The following is an 18,830-nucleotide window of genomic DNA, read 5'->3' as shown; positions in this document are numbered from 1 at the left end:
CAAATGTTCTGTACAAATTACACTAATGAAATGAAATGGCTTCTTAAATAGACAGGCTACCCAATTCAAGATTGTAATAATATATTGCAAAATTATTAGATAGAATGTTTATGATGCTTATGATGTGGCCCCAGTGTTGGCAATATAATTGATACTCTGCTTTATAAAACTAAACTTGGAATAACTTGTTGGCTGGTATATGATGCCACAATGTATCGTTTGATCAGCGCTGCTCCTTGAATAGAATTTTACTGACGTAAATGAAATGTACACTCTTCATTTAAAAGTGATACTGTGGCCACACGGGTCAAAGGTATGCTCTAAACACAACATGGACAAACTGATTTTGATTCCACAAGGTTGTAATGTACATTCAGTAAAGAGAGTTATTATAGGATTGGATTTAAAGGTCAAAACTAGATACAAACTGTTAGTCAGCTGTTTTGCTTTTAAATGCTGCACTGTGTCACTGGACACTTGCTAACTTGGAATAAAGTGGGCTTGCTCCAGGGTTTGACAACACGCTAAGAGTGGAAGAAGTGTCAGGAAACAATTACATAAATCAACATGATCATTTATTTGATCAGCTCAGCTGGCAACTGGCAAATCTGACATAGGGATATTTAAGCTACTTTAGCCTTCCCACAGTTGCTGCACTTCTTCATATCGCTTTCCATCACACTGACACCTCACTCTTCATTTAGTGTTGTATCTGACTTCATTAGTCTCACATCTGTTGACACTGATGAAAGCTCTGTTATGCGTTGGATCTTCTTGGCGCTCTCTCTGCTTCTGATGTGTGTGGGGAGGTGCCCGAATGTTGTATTTACTGTACTTAAACTACCGTACTATTCAAGTCTCATACCACCCCTCATTTCTTTATCGTTTACTTCCAAGGAGTCAGACCTGTAATTTAAAGTGGTTTCAAGCAGTACTGTTGTATCTACATTAACAGAGAACCAGTTTAAAACTGTATCTTTAGGCATTTTGTTACTACCAGCCTGACACATTAGACATCATTTGTTTTCATTTCTGTAGATGAATCTTAGAAAAATCTCAAAGATGACAGTGTGACACACGAAGGTATTCCCAAATACAAACAAACAAACACAGGACCTGAGAGAGGAAAAACCTGCTCATACCAGGTACTTGTTAGATGGACAGAGAGGAGCAGCAGCTGGCACACATATTCAAATGCAGTTCTAGTTTGCCAGTAAATTAAATGACATTTCACTGTTAACCAAGGGAGCGTTGCAACCTAAGCCCAGGAAGCCACAATGCACTCAATCTCTTTAGCCGGAGGAAAGAGTTTGGCTGAAACCGGAAGTTTTTAAGGCGTCGTCTTAGATGGAAAGCACTTAGCCTGTCTGTCTAATCTAATGTGGCTCTTAGAGAAGCATTCAGTGGCTCTCGCCTTTTTCTCTCTCTCACACAAGCAAAAAGAAAAAAAAAGAAGTTATATTGCATTTTAAATTTACTGACTCTCATCCGCACTTGCTGCATGAATGGGGGATTAAACATCTCAAGTGTTTTGTCGATTTCTTCCCTCAGAATCGCTTACTCTGTTCACATAAGCATCTTTGAAAACTGTCCTCTTGTCCCATTCATCACTACAGAGAGCCCCGGGTGTTGGTCTAACCTTTCAGTGACTCTGCCCAATGCCTCACTGGCCCATACACTCCACTGTGATGTAAATGCCAGCCACAAAGTATAGCCCTGCCACAGTCATATATCCTCACAGGGCAACAGGGGAGCAAGAGCTCAGACTGTGATCGCAAGGAAGAAAGATGTGCGCAAAAGCTTTAGGAAAGCCAGTAATTTTGTCTTAGTGTGTGCTGATGATTGGTGGTGATGATCCGCTTCATCATTTTTCTCAGTGGTGATGATTTGCTGCTCACTCTGAGTTTTGGTGAATAATTCTAGTTGAATTGTGATTCTCTTTGACTTTACAACAGTGGGAATATTGTTCATGTTTTATGCAAGAACTTTAGCAGACCTTCTCTACAATCAGTTTCAAAGTGTAATGTTCAGAGACATGATGAGCACTATTGTGTTTATATGGAAATATATCCACCCTTCCAGTTTCGTCCATTATCCAGAGTTGGGTCCTACAGCTTGTCTGGGGGAATGCCAAAGCATTCCCAGACCAGCCAAGAAATATAACCTCTCCAGTGTGTCCTGGGCCTGCCCCAGGGCCTCCGCCCAGTGGGACATGCCTGGACCATCTCAACCAGAAGTCACCCAGAAGGCATCCTTGTCAGATACCTGAACCACCTCAACTGGCTCCTTTTGAAGTGGAATAGTACTTTGAGCCCCTTCCGAACGGCCAAACTCCTCACCCTATCTTGAAGGGAGAGGCCCGCCACCCTCATTTCAAAGCTCATTTCTGCCACTTATATCAACAATCTTGTTCTTTCAGTCACTACCCAAAGCTCGTGACCTTAGGTGATTGCGGGGACGTAGACTGACCGGTAAATCGAGAGCTTCGTTTTTATGTTCAGCTCTCTTTTCACCACGATGCACCAATACAGCGTCTGCATCACCGCAGCTGCAGCATCAATCCGTCTGTTGATCTTCTGCTCCCCTCACCCAAGAACAAGACCCTGAGATACTTAAACTCCTCCACTTGGGGCAGTAACTCGTGCCACTGACCACTACGCCACCTCCTGCAGGTGGTGGGCCTATAGGAGGGTAGACCTAGGTCCCCTCTTCAGCTGTGCCCATGGACTGGGGCATGGTCTATTGGGCCGTGCCCTAGTTCAATACTTATATTTACTCGGGAATTTTTACTTATGATTAGTTCTTCCGAGTTGTGCTTCTGAGTTTATTCTTGGCTTTATGTATCAGGACATAAATAGAAATAATCTGGTCCTTTGCAGGTTTTAAAATTAGGAACGTACAACTTCAGATAAATAACAAAACATGACCTATTACTAGGGATGGGTACTGGTGTAAACGGTAGACATAAACGGTAGTAATCAGACCGAAAAGCAGCGCACATTTCGGTGCTTTATTTCGGTGCTTTTTTTTTCCTGAGCTGTGATACACTTTTAGCCAATCGTTTTACGTTTCTGAGGATAGTAGGCGGGGCCAGGTACGTACGTTCTGTTAGCGCAGAGCTACAGATTAAAAATGCCCAAGGCGAAGCGGTTAAAAGTCTGGCTGTACTTCACAGCAAAATATGCAAACTCAGCAGCCTGCAACAAGTGCTTTAAGCTGATACTGTGATACTGTCAAAGGAGGTAACACCTCGAATCTCATGAAACACCTGGCGATGCATAGCGTTTTTTTTAAAAGCCGAGAAATGCGCCGTATTTGATGGCAGCAGCAGCCGTTCTTCTCTGCGTGAGTAGCTTAATGTTGTTCTTGTGTGATTTACGTTGAGTAGGCTAACCACGTTATTACATTAATGCATGTAAGGTGAACTAGCAAACATCATCATAGCTATATGCGGCTGTCTTCTTGTTTGATGGCAGATACTCCCTTCACCCTGGCCAAAAAGGCTAAAATGACCAAAGAAAAAGTGGAAAACAGTTAAACATGAGAGGTTTTTGGACAAAGTTTGTGTTTTTTCCATTGTTTAAGCACTGCTTCCAGCCAAGAGTGATACCATATATGCCCCATAGCTGCAGAAAAGGCTAACATTGTTATCTTTTTACAAAAAAACAGCTGAACATGAGAGGTTTTTGGACCAATTTTGTGTTCTCCATTCTTTAAGCACCGGTTTGAGCACCGTTTGAGCACCGGCACCGTTTCAAAAGTACCGATTTGGCACCGGTATCGGATAAAACCTAAACGATACCCATCCCTACCTATTACACTGTGCCATTATTTATTTAACAACAATTAAACCAAGATTCAGAAACAGTGTGTGAAAATATAAGTACACCCTTATTCTACCATATGAATTAAGAGGGAAAGGTGGTGCTAATCAGATTAACTTGATTAACTGATCGTCAGCAGGTTTTGGCCGTTTGCTGGTTTGGAGCATTTAGTTTTGCCAATGAGGAATGATAACAGCATTGGTTCTATTATCTTGGAAGGGTTATAAAGCTGTTTCCAAACAAGTTGAAGTCCATCATTCTGCAGTAAGAAGAGTTACTCATAAGAAGATGGTCAACAAGACAGTTGCCAGTCTTACCTGAAGTGCACATCCTAGCAAACCCCAAAGTCTGACTGTGCACAACTCAGAGAGGCTGCAAAAGTCCTGAGAGTGACATCTCAGATTCTGCAGGTTTCAGTGTTAAATTTTAATGTTAAAAGTACAATTATAAAAAGACTGAACAAGTATGGCTTGTTTGGAAGGGTTGTCCTGAGACAACCTCTTTTCTTTAAAAAGAACATGGAAACACAGGCTAGGTTTGGAAAGTTGCATCTGAACAAACCACAAGATTTCTAAAATAATGTCCTCGAAGATAAAAAAAATTAAGATATTTGGCATCATTTGTTGAAAACTAAACACATCATATAAGCTGTCAAACATGGTAGTGGAAGGGTGATTGGGCGTGTTCTTGCAGCCACAGGACATGGGCACAATGACTGAACTCCTCTGTATACATGAAGTTTCTAGAGCCAGATGTGAGGCCACGTGTCCAACAGCCAAAGCTTTGCTGAAACTGGGTCATGCAACTGAACAGTAATCTTAAACACACCAGCAAATACACCACAACAGAATGGTAGGAAAAGAAAAGAATCAAGGTATTGCGATGGCCAGTCAAACTCCAAATGACTGATTACTGTGGTTGGAGAGCTATCCACAAACAAATGCCTGAAAGCCTCAATGAACAGAAGAAATGTTGTAGAGTGGGCCAAAATTCTTCCACAATGACCTGAGCGGCTGAACGAGTCATACAGAAAGCAGTTACTTTAAGTTATTGCTTCTGAATCTGGCTCTACAAGCTGGTGAATCATGGGCTGTACTGAGTTTTTCATATACTGCTTCTGCATTTAGGCTCAAGTTTTGTTAACGTGCTATGTTGCTCTTCATCTGAGGTTGTATTTACCTCATTTTAATATCTGATAAATACTACTTTTTATTGCCTTCATATATAAAACCTTAGAATTAATTTTTATTTGTTTATTTATTTTATCATGATTGATTTCAGCGCCAATTGTTTGTCTTTCAGAAAGATTCATTTACAAATCAGGACACTCCTAAGTTCCAAACATCAAAACAACAGCTATGGAAATTAAAGCCATTATTTCCACAGGTAGCTTACCTGCCCCATATAGTTACCCAGCTGGAATGTAGTCATTTGGATTCAGAATTAATTGAAAACAAACAAAAACTAAAAGGAAAGGAGGATAAGCAATGCACTTGTTTTACCTTTTGGTTGCTAAATGTAACAGAAAAGCTCCAACTGTGCTGGCTGTAATTTCCTCTCCCTGTGGAGCTGCAAGCACACCCAGCTGAACAACTTCTCTGCACATAAAGAAGGAACATCACTGGCTTTAGCGAGAATCATTTGCATTAGCAAACATTTCCAGCCAGAGGAGTCTTATCTGCCAGCAACATTAATGGTCACCAGTGAATCCAAGTATGTTGAAAATATATTTTCCCAGTGTGACCACAAAAGAAGAACTCTACTGTGTGGAAAAGATGAGGAATATTGACTTATTCAGTGATAACTCTCAGGGGATATGAGGGTACAATTGTTCCAAAACCTAAAGAAAAATCTAATACAACATGGAAAGGATTTTCAGTGCCAGACGACGAGCTTTCAACTCGTCTAAATGTGCTGCTGAATGCAATGTCAGTCAGACAGAAATGTTTTTCTTTAAGGCAATCATTGTCAGCCCAATTGAAGTGCATTAGCCCTGCTCATAAATGTTAATGCAAATGAACCAGATCTGTGATGGGCTGAAAAAGTGCTGTTAGCGAAAAGTGAAAATCCTCCGTACCTGCTTCTAGATATAAAGAAACCCGTTTACCCGGTCACGTTGACTTATTTCACCGAGCTATATTTGTTTTCACGATTTTCTGTTCATGAGTAATAGAGGTACATTTGACCATAGAAGTTAGATAGAGTGAGGGCATACACTTGTTAGGCAACAGCCATCAATACCGCTGCTACTTGAGGTAAGATTAGAGCAGATGAAACCATAATGGCCCCCATGGGGAATATGGCTTGTCACAGCAGAGAACAGGATATAAATAACAGTGTAAAGACACAGCCTTCTTTTTGTTACAAGTTAAAGTGGATGTAGAGGTGGAAAAATACATTCACGTGTCATAAAGTGCAAATACACACTAGCAGTGCGACTGCTGGTAACACTAGTGCGTAAATATTGATTAATGGCTTTTTCAAAGAGAAAAAGTACGTATGAGTAAATTTATGTGGCTCTCAGACCGCACAAGCCACAAATCAACATGATTAAAATACTTCTGCGCAGCAAACACAAAACTTTTCTCCTTCCATCCCCAAACAGCCGAGTGTAATAAATGTGAACCCATGAGGTACAAAACTGCTTGGGTCGGTGTGGCGCGTGCGTGAGTTACAGCAGTGTTTTCACATTATTGAAAAAGAAATGTATTTCAGATGATTCAATAAATTTGATCAAGCTCAGCAGCGATGGTGGGTTAGAGATTTTCTCCCAGGCAGAGTCAGTGAATATGATTATTATTGTTTAAGTTCCTGGCAAAGTCATCATGATTATACCATTACTGACTCTTGGTTTGAGCTGAATAATTTACCTCCTAATTAAGATTCAACTCAGTAATTATACACAAACACAGAAGAACCGGGGAAATTAGTTAAACCATAAGCTATAACTGCCTGGTTTATGAGGAGAAGGCATGTGATTGATAAGGTATTAGTGTTTGGTTATTATGATAAATTATGACACACGCAGAAGGTCACCATTGGAATATTGGTCTATTTATAACAATTTGTGTAAAATACTTCTCTCTGCTCTGCCTGGTTTCTTTGTATCAGTGAGCACTTTCTGTATCCACTTTCTCAAGCATCCTGGTTACTTACAGTAATCTCAAAACCAGCTTTCAGTTTCACAGATTGCTGTTTGAAGCTTTCAGGAGACAAATCCAGATGAGTATTAAAAAAACAAAACAACAAAAATACTTGAGTGACAGCGTTTTGTATTAAAGGTGACAACCATGAAGCCTGGAGTTACTGGTGAAATGAAACAGGTTAAATCAGCACTAATGGTTATTAAATACTTCATTAAGTGAGGGCGGGTGGGGGCAGGTTGTTGTTTTTCCACAGTTAAAAATAGTTGTATGAATGCATTCACTGCCATGGGCTGTTTAGTTTCCAGTTCACCTAATCTGTACCCAGCTCACAAACGTTTTTAAATTTAGTTTTAGTCGTAGTCAGAAGATCAGAAGATTATAGCAGACTAAACCTAAAGTTGATTAAGTTAACTAAAATGTAAGGTGGAAAAATTTGTTGTGGTTTTACTCGTGAGAGCTGCTCCGCATGTTTCACAAAGCATCATATCTTTATTGACATCAAATGCTAAATGTGTCCGTATGTCACAGGCACAAAGGAGATTACTTCTGACTTGATTACTCCCAAATTCGTCCCAACTCAGTTGTGATTGAATCAGGTCTCTCCAGAATATTTTTGTTTGTTGACAAAAGTGTCAGTCAGTGTCAGTGTCACTGTCTATCATAGTTTTTGACCTTTAGTTTTTATTTAGTTACCGTCTTTGTTATTGCCAGACAAAAAAAAAGCTGGTTGATGAAAACTGACAATAATGATTAATGCTTACATGGAAACTCCAGAAAGGAGACCACTGTTACACTTCCATCAGTGAATGTAAATGCTAGTTTTTTAGCTATACTAGGTTCCAAAGTATTCAATTCAATTCAATTCAGTTGTATTTATACAGCACCAAATCACAACAACAGTTGCCTCAAGGCACTTTATACAGGGAGTGCAGAATTATTAGGCAAATGAGTATTTAGTCCACATCATCCTCTTCATACATGTTGTCTTACTCCAAGCTGTATAGGCTCGAAAGCCTACTACCAATTAAGCATATTAGGTGATGTGCATCTCTGTAATGAGAAGGGGTGTGGTCTAATGACATCAACACCCTATATCAGGTGTGCATAATTATTAGGCAACGTCCTTTCCTTTGGCAAAATGGGTCAAAAGAAGGACTTGACAGGCTCAGAAAAGTCAAAAATAGTGAGATATCTTGCAGAGGGATGCAGCAGTCTCAAAATTGCAAAGCTTCTGAAGCGTGATCATCGAACAATCAAGCGTTTCATTCAAAATAGTCAACAGGGTCGCAAGAAGCGTGTGGAAAAACCAAGGCGCAAAATAACTGCCCATGAACTGAGAAAAGTCAAGCGTGCAGCTGCCAAGATGCCACTTGCCACCAGTTTGGCCATATTTCAGAGCTGCAACATCACTGGAGTGCCCAAAAGCACAAGGTGTGCAATACTCAGAGACATGGCCAAGGTAAGAAAGGCTGAAAGACGACCACCACTGAACAAGACACACAAGCTGAAACGTCAAGACTGGGCCAAGAAATATCTCAAGACTGGTTTTTCTAAGGTTTTATGGACTGATGAAATGAGAGTGAGTCTTGATGGGCCAGATGGATGGGCCCGTGGCTGGATTGGTAAAGGGCAGAGAGCTCCAGTCCGACTCAGACGCCAGCAAGGTGGAGTACTGGTTTGGGCTGGTATCATCAAAGATGAGCTTGTGGGGCCTTTTCGGGTTGAGGATGGAGTCAAGCTCAACTCCCAGTCCTATTGCCAGTTTATGGAAGACACCTTCTTCAAGCAGTGGTACAGGAAGAAGTCTGCATCCTTCAAGAAAAACATGATTTTCATGCAGGACAATGCTCCATCACACGCGTCCAAGTACTCCACAGCGTGGCTGGCAAGAAAGGGTATAAAAGAAGAAAAACTAATGACATGGCCACCTTGTTCACCTGATCTGAACCCCATTGAGAACCTGTGGTCCATCATCCAATGTGAGATTTACAAGGAGGGAAAACAGTACACCTCTCTGAACAGTGTCTGGGAGGCTGTGGTTGCTGCTGCACGCAATGTTGATGGTGAACAGATCAAAACACTGACAGAATCCATGGATGGCAGGCTTTTGAGTGTCCTTGCAAAGAAAGGTGGCTATATTGGTCACTGATTTGTTTTTGTTTTGTTTTTGAATGTCAGAAATGTACATTTGTGAATGTGGAGATATTACACTCAACAAAAATATAAACGCAACACCTTTGTTACTGCTCCCATTCCCCATGGGATGGACGTAGAGACCTAAAATTCATTCCAGATACACAATATAACCATCCCTCCCAAACAGTGGTCACAAATCAGTCCAAATGTGTGGTAGTGGGCACATCTGCTATATTGAGATAATCCATTCAACCTCACAGGTGTGCCACATCAGGATGCTGATCTGACATCATGAGTAGTGCACAGGTGTACCTCAGACTGCCCACAACAAAATATACATATACCACTGAGGTGCACTGGAGCAGTGGCACCAAGCACCACCAAACTGTGAGGTGTAACTTGTAGAAGTAGACAGAGTAGTAAAACTGGGGCATATTATTTTGAAATTGCAGGTTTTCTTTAAATGACTCTGGTGGTTGATTGTCTCTTTGCAAATCATCACTCATTAAATTAGAAAAATAATAATCAAGAAATCATAGCTTCTGTGGTGTCAGATTTGTAAGGGAGTAGGGTTAATTGAGCCTTTCACTTGAACTTTTATTTGCAGCTTTTTTGCATTTTCTTGAACCTAAAGAAAGGAAACCTTTTGGAGGCATGTTGTTTTACGCAGTGGTTTTATATAATCTGGCCCAATTAAGCTCCAGTTGAGTCTGACACCCTTACACTAGAGGGCAACTGACACAAAGTCCATTATAGCAATCAACCATCAGCAAAGGGATTGCTTTGTAGCTGATGGAGTATAAATAGGATGGAAACCTCCTAAAATAAAGCTGGTGATTGCCTTTTAATTTTTTCACAGCTTGCAAACAGCTGTGGTGACCAACCGGTCCCCCAGACACTGAGCATTCAAGACCATTAACCTCTGGGTGACCACTTTCGACTGTGATTACACAGGTTGTCTGGTGGTGGACAGCCAGACAGTTTACTCACTCTCTGCTGACTGGATCACTCTCAGGCAGTTTTTGCATTAGCGAACTCGAATCAACTGGTTGGCAACTGGCTGTATTCTGATTTTATTCCTGTATAAAAGCAAGGCTCTGAATGTAAGTAGTCAATGTGAACTTCGTCATCTTTATCAGACAGAAACAGATTTGTGATTTCCATTGATTTATGACAGTTAATTACTGTATTATCACAGACAGATTGCATGTAGTTGTAAAATGGACTCATTCAGTTGCAAGCTGATAGCAGACTGACTCCATCTTATTTCCATTTTATCATCATCTTGATACACCAAAGTCACTCTGAACGTGGTAACTGACAGTGCCACTCACTGCAGCCTTGTCCCTGTCTTTAAAACAGTTTCACATGGTTGCAATAACTTTGGCACCGCAGTCTCCAATCATTATTTTTCCTAGTGCAACTGTAGCATTAAATATATCTAACCTTAAAACTACACATCAATGCAATGAGTTTTCATAAATTTAGTGTTTTATTTATTTTTTGTTAGCCCAGGTCAGACCCTAACCCTGTGATGGGATAGACAAGACTAAAATAAGCTCTGACTTCCTTGAATTTCCACTCCCTGTTTCGTATCTACAGTGTGTTAGACAGCCCCAGACTCTTTCCACTAATATTTGCAGGGAAACAGCTGTGCACTATTTCCTGACCAAACTGTTTGTTCTCATCCTTGAAGCTCTTTTTTTTTCAATAGAAACAAACCTTGCAGTTCAAAGACACTTCTGACAGAGCACAGCCATACAAGAGAGATAAATCTCTCTTGTATGGCTGTGTGAGATGGTCTTATTGCTGCTCCTTGTCGATGATGCGGTGGGTGATGGGGGGACAACGACGCAGTAGAGCACTTCTGAACAATTCAATCTACTCACTGGCCACAGAGTGCAGCAAAAGACCAACAAGAATGAGGCAAAGACGATGCAGCACAAGGCAACTGTCAGCATGCTCAGTGTTTTCCACACGACAGCTCCTCTGTGTTAGTGTTTGTGATTTGTGTAACAGTTATTGTGTACATCTCTGTGAGAGTTGCCATTGCTTTCAGACGCCGTAGTGGACACTTTGCACCAACAGTGGGCACATAATAGAAGAAGAAAGGAGAAAAATAAAGCTGCATGTCAAACCTTTCATAGTGGCTGAATGTTGCCATTGTACAAGTGTCCCTCCATTCTTTTTTGTAATTTTTAAAACCTGGTTCTTTGATTGTCATGCTAGTTTGCCCCCATAGGCATTCCTCTCAGTGATGGTTGGATTTTCACTCCTTATTGCTTTTTGGCCATTCAGAAAAGCTGTGGCTGCACAACATTTCAGTAAATCTAGACTGAGTTAGGAGTTTTTGTGCAAAGAGGAAACATAAGGCAGATGCAACTTTGTCTTAATATGCTTTTACAGGTAAGTCATTGAAACTGTTGGTGACAGTCTCTCTCCTCTTGTATCTTAGCTTGTTTCTGAGTTTTCCAGGAGAGCGCTGTCACTGCAACCATGGTAGCAGGAAGCATGGAAGTGCATTTACACCATGGGACTGATAATGTTTTCACATATTTACAGGGCATATTTAAGATTTGGTCAGGTGTTTCAATAACATATAATGAGTTTAATTCAGCTGGTGATCAACAACAAAAGTTTCCAAGCCAGAACCACTGACTGGTAATAAAGCCATAACCATCTTACCAGACAAATAATTACAATGCTGTTTTCCAGTCATGCTGGCATTTTGTAATGTAAAAACTGCTCCTTGAAAAAGCTGACCTAATCTCAAATGTTGTGTGTTGAGGTGGAACTTGCTGTCTTGCAGACAAAGATGTGGGAATCTGCCAACAACCAAATCATCAATGCAAGGTTTTTGGTGTAGCACATTCTTTGCAAATGAGCTTAGAAAGAAAAGCATCTGGACTTCTTTAAGTAGCTTGAAGACGTTTCACCTCTTGTTCAAGACGTTTCTTCAGTTCTAAGGTCAAATGGTGGAGATTTAAGATTTAATAGATTTAAGCCCTATCAGAGTATCCCACAAGAGGGACATGGACCCCCTACCTCTTCTTAATCACACGAGCCAAGGTGTGAAATGGTAAATGGTAAATGGCCTGTATTTATATAGCGCTTTACTAGTCCCTAAGGACCCCAAAGCGCTTTACATATCCAGTCATCCACCCATTCACGCACACATTCACACACTGGCGATGGCAAGCTACATTGTAGCCACAGCCACCCTGGGGCGCACTGACAGAAGAGGCGAGGCTGCCGGACACTGGCGCCACCGGGCCCTCTGACCACCACCAGTAGGCAACGGGTGAAGTGTCTTGCCCAAGGACACAACGACCAAGACTGTCCAAGCCGGGGCTCGAACCGGCAACCTTCCGATTACAAGGTGAACTCCCAACTCTTGAGCCACGATCGCCCCTACACCCGTGAAAACGGGTGTAGGGGCGATCGTGGCTCAAGAGTTGGGAGTGAAAACGGGTGTAGGTCACAATCAGCCAAGGTTTCGGTGGTGAACCCACCATTCTTTGCAAATGATTGTCACCAAGTGAAAGGGCATCGACCGTCTGCAACCACTGGCACCAGGTGGTTATACCATGTCCAATGTGGCCGACAGATCACAAGTAGTGTGTGCAAGACGTGTCCTGAGGAACCTCAATAGCTGCTGCTCCTTCATGTTGGAAGGAGCTGATTGAGGTTACTCAGGCATCAGATCCCCATGGCTCTTGAAATCTTCCAAGTGGTGAGAGATTTTTCAATTAGGGCCCAAACATGCTGGAGAAATGATCATACCTGGCCAGGTAGTGCCAGGTGTTGCTGAGACAATGCCACAACCTGACTCCAGGTGTTGGAACGATTTGTTTTGATTTGTTGATTTGACATGAAGATGATTTAAAAAGACAGAATCCATCTATGAAAGGCATTCTCTTAAATTCCCCAACTTGTCTGAAATTCCTTTGTGAACAGGTAAATTGCTGTGCGGAAGAAAAGACCGGAGTTTATCTGGGTGGGAATTACACACACAGACACTCGCTGCACATGGTAAAGCCCAGTGAAGTGAACAAATGAGAAGAGTAAATTGATCCATTAAAATCTTGGGTGTGCCAAAGACAGGAGCAGCTCAGTACTTGAAGTGTGCCTGTTTGTTATACGGAGCCCACTCCAACTTACTGTGCATATCAAAGGTTAGCCGTCGCTTCCTGCATTGTTTGGTTTACATGCTTGTCTTCAGCTGTGACGGGGTCAGAGTCCCCTGACTGCTGAGATGAATAATTGCATGCTTTTAATTTGATCCTCAGCGGTACATCTATGTACATCAGAGGCTTTTCAGAGTGGAGAAGGAGCAGAAGGGAGTGGAGAATGCACTCAGCCAGAAAGCCTCTGACAGAGAACAATACATATACACTGGTCAGATTCAAACGAAGGGATGGCATCATCAATTGCAAATGTGTCACAAACAGACAGATTCCCCCGTGGACACGGAAGAGCAGAAAAACAAAGGAAGTGCGAAGCATGCTGGTTGCCATGTGAAAATGAGCGTGTTCCTTAAGGATTTGGATAGTAGCACACTTATTTGTTTTGGCTTCAGACTCATTACTTTGGATGTGAAATGACAGCATGTGGTTAGAGGGTGGATTTTAGCTCAAATTTGAATGGCCGTGCTGCAATAACACATGAAGCTTCAAAATTGCCATGTGATGGTTTGCCACGGGAGCATGAGGACTAAAAGATGGATTCCCGACAGAGGGAGAGTTTTAGGCACACACACTTACAGATTTCTATTTTTATTTAATATTTAAAAAAGCTAACTTTACTGACACGACTCACATAGCTGTGGGTAGTACACCAAAGGGGATCAAATGATTGCTTTTTCCAAATATGTAGCACATAAACTGTAAATGGGTATGCACTTATTTTTTCAGAGAATACAGTTATATTTAGCACAGTATTATAGTTTCTGCAAGCTGTCCAAATCTTCCTTAAAAGAGAGAACAAAGCGGTCGAAATTGGCTGATAATTCTCCCAAAAATGAAGCTGATGGTATTCTTTTAATCTAACAGTTATTGTGTTATTTCATATTTCTCAATTGGAGTGTGAAGCCTAACCTTTTTATCTACTGTCAACTGTTTTATGGAGATTATCTTGTGATGGGAGTCATATCCACTTTTGAAATGTATGGGATGCTGTCTCTGATTTCTTATAAGTTTGCTTCCAGACCAAAAAGTTACATGACACAATTTTATAATTTTCTTAATACCACCTTGGGACTTGCACCCAAAGCATATGTTAGTCTCTGCACTACATCCCACCCAAGAGGTAACGACACGAAGTGGGAATCTTGGCCTGTCAGTCCAAACTGGAAAAACTGATAGAGCTCAGAAAGGCTTAGTTGTTCCTGTCCACATGCTTCTATGTCCTCGAACTCCAGCTTGCCCTTGATGGTATTTTTGCTCTTGTGCCGCCTGGAAATTTATATTTTTGCTTTTATGATAAACAGCTCTTGATTGAATTGTCATGAGCTTTGATGAAAGAGGATAGATTGTAATGATTAGTGACCTCCTGACACCAAGAGGTTTAAAGTTTCAATCAAGATTCACATTTGTGGTGTTAGGAAAAATATTACAAATTGTAAGATTGTCATCCTCAGAACTAATTAAAAAAAATGATTTCAGTATCACAGAAAAGTTAAACAAAAAGCGATTATCTGAGCCAGAGAGAAAGTCTGTGTGATGCTTGTGCCTCCTATTTGTACTATGACAAACTTATAATTGTGACACTAACAATTGTTCAATTGTTGTTAGTTTTAGATGCATCACACACACACACACACACACACACACACACACACACACACACACACACACACACACACACACACAATAATGATGAATAATTCATTCATTTTGTTCACTGCTTTCATTTGCGCTTGGCTAACACTGCACTGCAGTCATTGGATTAACTGAATCATCGAAAACCATGAAAACAATCCGGAGCAGTGTTGTCAGTGTTGTTCTCCAGTATAAAAGCAGTAAATATGCACCTAACCTGCACACTGAAAAAGAGTAAAGGTGTACTGTAAGTATTAGAGTGTAGTTCCTGCATATGAAACACGCTGTCATCACATCAGTATATGACAACTAGGAAATAAGAACAGATTGTTATTTCAGAAACCCACTGCCTCAGCCATGACTAGCAAACATGGCTGTATACTAAAAATGTTTCAAGGATTAGTCAGTTTCAAGCATCCCATCATTTCATCACCCCGACCTGTCGCAGCAGATGGCTCCGCCCCTCCCTGAGCCTGGTTCTGCTGGAGGTGTCTTCCTGTTAAAGGAGAGTTTTTCTTTCGCACTCTCTCCAAAGTGCTTGCTCAAGGGGGGATCATATGATTGTTGGGTTTTTCTCTGATGTATTATTGTGGGGTCTACCTTACAATATAAAGCAGCTTGAGGTGACTGTTGTTGTGATTTGGTGCTGTATAAATACAATTGAATTTAATTCATTCTTAGTTTTAAGATTCAGTTAAACTGATGACAAATGGACTGGTTCTTAGCACTTTTCTACTCTTTCTGAGCACTCAGGGTGGTTTATGGCACCCCCCAACTCCATTCCTTGTAACTGTGTACTTCATGCCTAAAGAGGAAGGTGATGGTTAGCTGTAAAGCCACTTATTACTGCCTTCAGTGTGGAGTTCTGGCTGTTAGCCTGCAGATTTCTTGCTAGCTGAGTGATGTACAGTAAAAACTCCATGTCTAGTGAAATATGTATGTGGGTAAGTTTGATGTCAAGCTACAATTTTGCATTCAGTTGCATTCAGACTGGACTCTTCCATGACATGTTTCCTGTTCAGCAAGACTGAATAAACTGCTTAGTTTTCATGTTACATTCTTTTAGAAATCCTAATATTCAGCATGATTGCTGTTTACTCTCATTTAATATGTGACCTCACTTTTACTTTAGTGGGTTATTGCTTCTGCTGCTGTTTTTACTGGGTGAAAAATTGCAACTCCAGCTTTGCCTATCAGTCATTTACATGGTCCTTAATGGGCTTAGCGAGTTTGATGTCTCAAGGGCAAAAAACCCTGCTATTTGCAAAGCAGAGTTTATACTCTTAAAAATGCATGAGGCTGACTGAGCAAATGCGAAGGCAAATGCAAAGGCTTACATATTCACCCTTGTGCACATTCCGACACAAATTCAACACCCCAGTGCTTGTAGATGGTGGCTCTAATGGGCTGCTGAAGTTGCCATATGTTTGCTGTATTTTGTCACTGTTTTGTATCTCCTCATATTTGAATGTAAAACCACAGAAACTGCAAAGCAAAGAATATTTCTCGGCCATTAATCACACTGAGTCATGTCAGAAAAATGTAAAGTATACTCACACACTTTATGTTTTCAGTTTGCTCCAGGGGTAACTTTGACTTAATCAAATAAAGTCATCTCTTATAATTATATTTTTAAATATTCATGAACTCTATTTCATCAGGCTTGGAAAAATAGATGATTTTACAGTAGATTATTATGAAAAGAGGTGTTTCATCTTAAAAATCCAGCATAGCCTCATTTGTCGGGGACTCTTCACGTTAACACTATCTTCACATTGTACACCTCTTAAAGCCTTTTGTTTAGTGCGGTTTGATGCGTGACTCAGTGAGGTTGCCTAAATCAGATAATCAAAGCGTGTACTTATAAGCTTCATGAATCTTTCAGCACCTTCTCTGCTGTGTTTTGTTCTGTGAGAGGACAGACACATTTTTGTTGTCAGAGCTTAAGTGGCAACCTCGGCTGTCAATAACAAACCCTGTAGATGAAATAACAAGCCTTAAAATACCTTCTTAATGACTGGCTCCATGCTGTGTCCTAACCTCACTTTCATCTAAAACACTTTTGGATTTGTTTCTCTCGCTGAAGGTTGTAACACTTGTCTTTGTGTTGTTGTTGTTTCCCCCTCCTCTGCAGGGTGAGTGCTCCCAGAGATGCTATAACATCTTTGTTCTGGAGACAGTGTGCGTCGCCTGGTTCTCCCTGGAGTTCCTGCTGCGCTTCATTCAGACTCAGAGCAAGTGTATGTTCCTGCGTACGCCTCTAAACGTCATCGATGTGGTAGCCATTCTTCCCTACTACATCACCCTCATCGTGGACTCTCTGTCGGTGGGTGGGAAACCTGCAGGCTCAGGGAACAACTACCTGGAGAAGGTGGGGTTAGTTCTCCGAGTTCTCCGAGCACTACGGATCTTTTACGTCATGAGGTTGGCCCGCCACTCCTTAGGCTTGCAGACCCTCGGCCTAACAGTGAGGAGGTGCACGCGTGAGTTTGGCCTGTTGCTGTTGTTCCTGTGCGTGGCCATGGCTCTTTTCTCACCACTCGTTTTCCTAGCTGAGAGCGAAATGGGCGCAAAGCAGGAATTCACCAGCATCCCTGGTAGCTACTGGTGGGCGGTCATCTCCATGACTACAGTTGGTTACGGGGACATGGTGCCCAGAAGCATCCCTGGCCAGGTGGTGGCGCTTAGCAGCATCCTGAGCGGTATCCTCCTCATGGCCTTTCCTGTCACGTCCATCTTTCACACCTTCTCCCGCTCCTATATTGAGCTGAAGGAGGAGCAGAGCCGGGCGCTCAGGCAGAAGCCAGACTCGCAGGACAGCACCAAGTCGCAGAACAGCGAGGACTCCCAGGAGACGGACAGCTACCATGGCATTACAGAGGCCACGGCTTCAGCCATACAGCGGAGAAAGTCCATGGCTGCTCAGAGGGCAGCTGAGATCAGAGCGTCCATGAAGACTTAGCCTCTCTGTCAGCCTGTCTTTTTTCAAGCGGGAGCCACAGAGGCTGATACCCAGCACTGGGACTTCAAAAATGACAAGCTGCGGCACTGTGAACAGGGATGAGGTTTTCTCTGTTGAGCTCGGGGTTTCCGCTTTGAACGTGTGAAGCGCTTGTGCACCAGAGTGTGTCTGAATTTCACAGGTTTTACAGGAGAGCCGCAGACGAGGTCTTTTTTGTTTTTTACAAATCTGATTTTAAAATATAGGAAACAACACAATATTCACACTTAAATATCTTTAAAAAAACAAAAACAAACCTAATGGACCGTACTCTCACTGACTGTGACTCAGTTTAGTCTCTGAAAAGAAAATCTGCTACTAAAACACACGTGTTCTTGTTTAGACCTCAGAATAATAGTTTATGTTCCTCATGTAGCTGCATTGAGTGGATTGTGTGAAATAAAGGTGTTTTCTGAGATTTTAAACATGCAGTTTATTATTAAGATCTCAATTCAGTATTTAATTATGTGTTGTATGATCTCAGTGCATTCATTTCCAGTGGAACACAGCTATTTACTCTCAACATAATGATATAACACTCATTCATCCGTCAGAGGGCTTTTCAGTCTGCTGGGATGTTTTGTTGTTTTAATTGGCAACTGACAGGAAGATTGTTCCCACATTGGCATCTCCATTAAAAGGCTTTGCCTGATGCACAGGGAGATGCTTCAGTAGCATAGTCTGATAGTTCATGCGTATATGCTTATGACTGATACCAGCCTCATGTGTTGCCAAAAAGCAAACTAGAATAAACATTAGCTTAGCTTAGCATAAAGACTGGAAATGGGGTGAATACAGGCACGATCTGATGCGATGTGTTGGTGCTGTTCCTGGATCATCAAAACTATTGTTCAACATTGCAAGTGATCATTTGCATAGTCGTGATGTAACCATTTTGTTTTGT

General features: G+C 41.5%; 1 protein-coding gene across 1 annotated transcript in view; it reads left to right on the top strand.

Moving 5' to 3' along the window:
• Positions 1-18,257, top strand: part of kcng2 (potassium voltage-gated channel, subfamily G, member 2) — a 44,224-nt gene extending 25,967 nt beyond the window's left edge. The window contains exon 3 of the mRNA XM_080863960.1: positions 17,060-18,257. Coding sequence (XP_080720086.1) covers positions 17,060-17,887 — 828 coding nt within the window. The 3' untranslated portion in view covers positions 17,888-18,257. The remainder of the gene's footprint in view (positions 1-17,059) is intronic.
• Positions 18,258-18,830: the final 573 nt, after the last annotated feature.

The sequence above is a fragment of the Rhamphochromis sp. 'chilingali' genome (assembly GCF_963969265.1).
Source record: "Rhamphochromis sp. 'chilingali' genome assembly, chromosome: 17".
Classification (NCBI taxonomy): Eukaryota; Metazoa; Chordata; class Actinopteri; order Cichliformes; family Cichlidae; genus Rhamphochromis; species Rhamphochromis sp. 'chilingali'.
The sequence above is the reverse complement of the archived record's forward strand: the minus strand, read 5'-3'. Positions and strand labels throughout refer to the sequence as shown.